Here is a 6,000-nt window from a genome sequence, read left to right on the forward strand (position 1 = left end):
TCTGTGGGAATGGCCTTGGGAAACAGAAGGAAGAGACACAGATTAGGCTATAATCAGATAAGAGGCAGCTGAGCCCAGAGAAGGAAAAGGGGTGTGGGAAGCAACTCAGAAGGGACCCTCCCTAGTTTCTTAGGCTGTAAAGAGGGGAGGGGGCAGAAATATGGTATTAGTTGGTGTGAATGGCCTTGGGAGACAGAAGGAAGAGACGCAGACTAGGCAATAATGAGATAAGAGGAAGCAGAGCCCACAGAAGGAAAAGGAGACATGGGAAGCATCTCAGAAGGGACCCTCCCTAGTTTCTTTGCCTGTAAAGAGGAGGGGGAAGAAATATGGTAACGGTCTGTGGGAAAGACCTCGAGAAACAGAAGGAAGAGACACAGACTAGACAAAAATCAGATAAGAGGCAACTGAACTTTTAGAAGGAAAGGGGGCATGGGAAACATCTCAGCAGAGACCCTCCCCAGTTCCTTGGGCTGCAAAGGTGTGGGGGGAGGGAGAGGAACTTTCAGACTTGAGAGACTCTGCTCCTGTAATGGGATGTGGGAATGGCCTTGGGAGACAGAAGGAAGAGACACAGGTTAGATATCAGTCTGATAAGAGGCAACTGATCCCAGAGAAGGAAAAGGGGACATGGGAAGCATCTCAGAAGGGACCCTCCCTAGTTTCTTAGGCTGTAAAGGTGAGGATTGGAGAGAGGTAGTTTCAGATTTGCGAGATTCTGCTCCTGTAATGGGATGTGGGAATGGCCTTGGGAGACAGAAGGAAGAGACACAGACTACACATTGGTCAGATAAAAGGCAGCTGAGCCCAGAGAAGGAAAAGGGGACATGGGAAGCATCTCAGAAGGGACCCTCCCTAGTTTCTTGGGCTGTAAAGGTGAGGATTGGAGAGAGGTAGTTTCAGATTTGCGAGATTCTGCTCCTGTAATGGGATGTGGGAATGGCCTTGGGAGACAGAAGGAAGAGACACAGACTACACATTGGTCAGATAAAAGGCAGCTGAGCCCAGAGAAGGAAAAGGGGACATGGGAAGCATCTCAGAAGGGACCCTCCCTAGTTTCTTGGGCTGTAAAGGTGAGGATTGGAGAGAGGTAGTTTCAGATTTGCGAGATTCTGCTCCTGTAATGGGATGTGGGAATGGCCTTGGGAGACAGAAGGAAGAGACACAGACTACACATTGGTCAGATAAAAGGCAGCTGAGCCCAGAGAAGGAAAAGGGGACATAGGAAGCATCTCAGAAGTGACCCTCCCTAGTTTCTTAGGCTGTAAAGGTGAGGATTGGAGAGAGGCAATTTCAGACTTGCAAGATTCTGCTAATCTTAAAATTAAGCCAGCATTAGTACTCAACGATCGCGGTTTCTTGTCTGGACCGACATCGGTTGAGAGCCAGCCAAGCAAGTAGATAAGGATTCCCATGAAGGAGATTAAAGCCATCCTCCCCCCTTACTCTCCCCCTCCCCTTCCCCGCCCCCCCAGGGCCGGCACGAGGACCGGGTTCAGCACTCCCGAGACCTCCAGGTGATCGAGGCGTACCGGGAGCGCATCAAAGCCGAGAGCATCACCTCCATGCTCTGCCAAGCCATCACGACCCACCACGTCCTCTACGCCACGCTGGGCACGGCCGAATTCTTCGAGTTTGCCCTGAAAAATCCCTACAGCGTCCAGCACACGGTGACCATCAGAATCGACCACCCGGAGCTCAGGTAAAGGAACGGCGGGAGGCCACCTGAGAAGAAGGGTGGAAGTCCTTCGGGGAGGAAGGAAGATGTAGGAGAGGACATCCCAAAGCTCAACGGCGTCCACCACCCATTGTCCCCGTCCATTCAGTATTCCCAGGACAAGCCAACAACTTCAACAGCAATTGGGGTAGGTGGGCTTCCATCTGTGGTTGACCTTCAGCCCGACCTCCAACCAAGAGACGGGGGAAGTTGGAGGTCCATTTGGAGACCACTTATAATTTCCAGAAGATGACCCAAGGAACTCTGTGGAAATGCCCTCTCTCCAAAGCCACCATCTTCCATGTTGTCCTTCCTTGGTCTTCTCCCACCGTCATCTTTCAGATATTGCTGACCTTCAGCCTTACCTCCAACCAGGAGACAATGGATATTGGAGGGTATAACTGAAGGCCATCTACGATTTGCCCATCCCTGAGCCAGAAGGTGACCTAAGGAACCCTTTGGAGATGCTCTCTCTCTCCAAAGCCACCATCTCTGTGTTGACCTTGGTCTCCTCCCACTGTCATCTTTCAGATATTTTTGACCTTCAGCCAACCAAGAGATAATGGATGTTGGAGGTATAACTGGAGGCCACCTACAGTGTCCCCACCCTTGAGCCAGAAGGTGATCTAAGGAACCCTTTGGAGATGCTCTCTCTCTCTCTCCAAAGCCACCCTCTCCGTGTTGTCCTTGGTCTCCTCCCAGAGTCTTCTTTCAGATATTGTTGACCTTCAGCCTCACTTCCAACCAGGAGACAATGGAGGCCACCTACAATTTTCCCCACCCTTGAGCCAGGAGAACCAGAAGGTGACCCCAGGAACCCCTTGGAGATGCCCTCTCTCCAAAACCACCCTGTTTTCTCCGTTAATGTTGTCCTTGGTCTTCTCCTAGCGTCATCTTGGACGTCAGAGAGTGGAGGCATTTTAAAGAACTGACCCAAACGGTCACGCCGTTGGAGGAGGACATGTTTCATCTTCACAACGGCCTCACTCCTCAGGTCTACCTCCGTCCCAAGGAGACCGTCTACATCCCCTTCAAGTACCAGACCTTCTCCATGGAGCAGACGGCCATGATGCAGGTAGGGAAGTCCTCAACCCTCGCTTTTCCCCACGGGGGGTGTCCTTGATTTTCATCCGTTTGTTGAGTCCCGGCCCCAAAATGTCTTCTGCCCCATCATCTCTTTGATTTTCAGCAAGGTCCCCCCGAGCCGACGTCTAAGGAAGGTGAGAAGATCCCCACGGCCGCCACTTCTGGAAAGTTCAGCGAGACTCAACGCATCAAGGTAACAGGACTGGAAGTGATGGATGGTCCACATGTCCTCTCCATGGAAAGATTTTTTTGCCATCTGGCTGAGGATGGGCAGTTCCTTTCTTTGTGGGATGGACAGTGGCCAAAATCCATGGGACAGCAGGAAGACCATGGACCAAAGCTTAAGGAAGCGGTGTCCTGGATCATCTTCATCTCCTTCTCCTCTTTCTTCCTCCTCTTCCTCCTCCTCTCTTCTTCTTTTCTTTTTGTCCTTCTTTCTTCTCTTTCTGCTTCTCCTCCTCCCTTCTTCTTTTCTTTTTGTTCTTCTTCTCTTTCTGCTCCTCCTCCTCCCTTCTTCTTTCTTCTTCTTTTCTTTCTTTTTGTTCTTCTTTCTTCTCCTTCTGCTATTCCTCCTCCTCCTTCTTCCTCCTCCATCTTCTCCTCCTCCTCCCTTCTTCTCTCTTTTCTTTTTGTTCTTCTTTCTTCTCCTGCTTCTCCTCCTCCTCCCTTCTTTCTTCTTTTCTTTCTTTTTGTTCTTCTTTCTTTTTCTTCTTCTGCTCCTTCTCCTTCATCTCCTTCTCTTCCTCTCTTCTTTTTTCTTTTTGTTCTTTCTTCTCTTTCTGCTTCTCTTCCTCCTCCCTTCTTCTTTTCTTTCTTTTTGTTCTTCTCCTTCTGCTTCTCCTCCTTCCTTTTCCTCCTCCATTTCCTCTTCCTCCTCCTTTCTTCTTTTCTTTTTCTTCTTTCTTCTGCTTCTCCTCCTTCTTCTTCCTCCATCTCCTCCTCCCTTCTTCTTTCTTCTTTCTTTTTGTTCTTCTTTCTTCTCCTTCTGCTTCTCCTCCTCCACCTCCTCCTCCTCTTCTCCTTCTACCACTTTGGGTGTCGAGGGAGATCCAAAATTCTGGTTCTAATTTCCCAAGAGAAAGTCAACGAGAAGGAAAGACCTCCTCTCCTTCTTGGGTGTCTTCTTCTCCAGGTCTCCTTCACGGCGGGCAACGGCAAGCCCCTCGCCATCCTGAGCGTCAGCGTGGAAACGCAGCCCACGCGGTGGATCAGACCTTCCGCTTCTACCACCCGGAGCTGACCTTCTTGAAGAAGTCCATCCGCCTACCTCCATGGCACACGCTCCCAGGTGGCTCCCAGGTTGTCCTCTGGTCAAGTTGACCTATCCTGAGCGTCTTTAGGATAACGCAACGTCCCATCCACACAACTTTAAGATGGGTGGGCCTTCACTTTCACCTGCTGGTTAGGGAATTCTGGGAGTTGGAGTCCACCCATCTCAAAGCATGCCAGTTGGGGAATTCTGGGAGTTTGAGTCCACCCAGCTTGAAGCTATCCGGGTTGAGAAACACTTCTCTAAAGGAACAGCTTAAACAGCTGGATAATAACTAGGAATTTGTATCAAGCTATACAGAGGTGGTCAAGAATCTTGGACTTCAGTTCTCCTTGAACTTGGATGACCTGTAGATCTGGAGCAACTCAAGAAGTTCTTTCTGCAGAGAATTTAGTCGCTATGTTTTAAGAAGTGGGCCACTAGTTGGGTTTCTAGTTGAGTGGGTCATAGTCCGTCAGAGCTGCGGTCATTGATAGCAAGGGGGGAGGGAGGGGAGGACGTTTGATATGGGGTCCTTGAAGGCCAGCAGCTCTTGAGACCCTCCTATTTCTCCTCGGCAGGGGCTCCCGTAGGCGTTCCTGGTGGAGAACCTGAGATGTTCGTCCGCTGCAGTGACCCCAACGTCATCTGTGAGACCAAGAAGATGGTACTGTTGGCCAAACATAACCTTTGTGGGTGTGGTGGCCGCGGTTGATCAGGGCAGGAAGCGAAGAGTTCAAGGCGGAAACGGGCTAGAACATGCTAGCGTGACCTTCACAGGTCAAGCGGAGCCCATCCCTTGAAGTCAGAACAGAACAGCTGTAGATGAAGCAAGGCAGTTCTCCTCAACGGGTTGACCAACGTCAACCCAACCCTCAAGAATGTCCATTGGCCGTTGTCAGAGACGCCAATGTTCGTATGTTGCATCCTTCCAGAAGGTTCTGGGGGAAAGAGACGGCCATCAGAATAGCCCAGAGTTCTCTGTAGGCATCTCCAGAACGTAGCTCCATGCCGAGATCCATCCAACTGAAGATGGGTAGTAACCGATAGAAGACAATATTTGCAGCTCAGGGTCCTTGGTGCCCTCTGAGCTTGGTGGTTTTCTTGCAGACGTTTCATGACCCAACTAGGGAACCTCATCAGTGCTAGAATTGGGTGGTGGTGTTTGCAGAGGAGAAGAAGGAGTGGTGGAGAAGGTAGAGGAGGATTGTGAGGTCCTTGGTGTTCTCTGAACTTGGTTGCTTTCTTGCAGACATCTCATTGCCCAACTAGGGAACCTCATCCGAGCAAAGAGCGGATAGGAGAACCATAGAGTTGCCTCCCTGGAAGGGACCTTGGAGGTCTTCTAGTCCAAGCCAGGAGCATTTAAGACCATCAAGGGCAAACGGCGGTCCCTTCTTTCCCCCAAAAACCTCCAGCTTGGGGGGGGGGGTTAACGTAGATCATGGATAGTCTCTTAATTTTGGGAACTTCGTTAGACACCTGCTTAATACCCCCAAAATCCCGTCTCCTGATTTTAATTCCCAAGAGGAACCGAATTGAGACGGGGTCTCCATGTTCTCCTCCAGGGACCTGGGGAGCCTCAGGACATCTTCCTGAAAGTCGCCGCGGGTTCGAGTCCCCAAATCCAAAGATTCTTCGTGTTGATTTACACGTAAGCTTCTAAAAACTGCTCAAAACGACGCTTTTTAAAAACTACTAAAAACTACTCAAAACTGAGAAGGAGAAAAGAAAGGAGGGAAGGAGGGAAGGGGGAAGGAGGGAGGGAAGGAAGGAGGGAAGGAAGGAAGGGGAGTAGGAGAGAAGAAACGAGGGAAGGAAAGAGGGAGGGAGGGAAGAAGAAGTAGGACCGTTGTAAGATAAGATGGATCTATGGGATGATAAAAAAAGCAATCTTCAAGTATATTGTCAACAGTAGGGAAAAATTGTTATAAATACATATTATTAA

The 6,000-nt window shown here is 50.0% G+C and overlaps 1 protein-coding gene across 1 annotated transcript in view; it reads left to right on the forward strand.

Annotated features, from left to right (window-relative positions):
• NPHP4 (nephrocystin 4) overlaps window positions 1-5,706 on the forward strand; it is a gene marked incomplete at both ends in the record, with an annotated part of 29,163 nt that extends 23,457 nt beyond the window's left edge. The window contains 7 exon segments of the mRNA XM_087701884.1: window positions 1,476-1,702; window positions 2,606-2,792; window positions 2,907-2,996; window positions 3,936-3,996; window positions 3,999-4,091; window positions 4,634-4,719; window positions 5,621-5,706. Of these exon segments, the coding sequence (XP_087558010.1) occupies window positions 1,476-1,702; window positions 2,606-2,792; window positions 2,907-2,996; window positions 3,936-3,996; window positions 3,999-4,091; window positions 4,634-4,719; window positions 5,621-5,706 (830 nt within the window).
• Window positions 5,707-6,000: the final 294 nt, after the last annotated feature.

This window comes from Thamnophis sirtalis, unplaced genomic scaffold (genome assembly GCF_051295495.1).
Source record: "Thamnophis sirtalis isolate CommonGarterSnake01/CBP01778 unplaced genomic scaffold, rThaSir2_p1.2 scaffold_15, whole genome shotgun sequence".
Taxonomy (NCBI): Eukaryota; Metazoa; Chordata; class Lepidosauria; order Squamata; family Natricidae; genus Thamnophis; species Thamnophis sirtalis.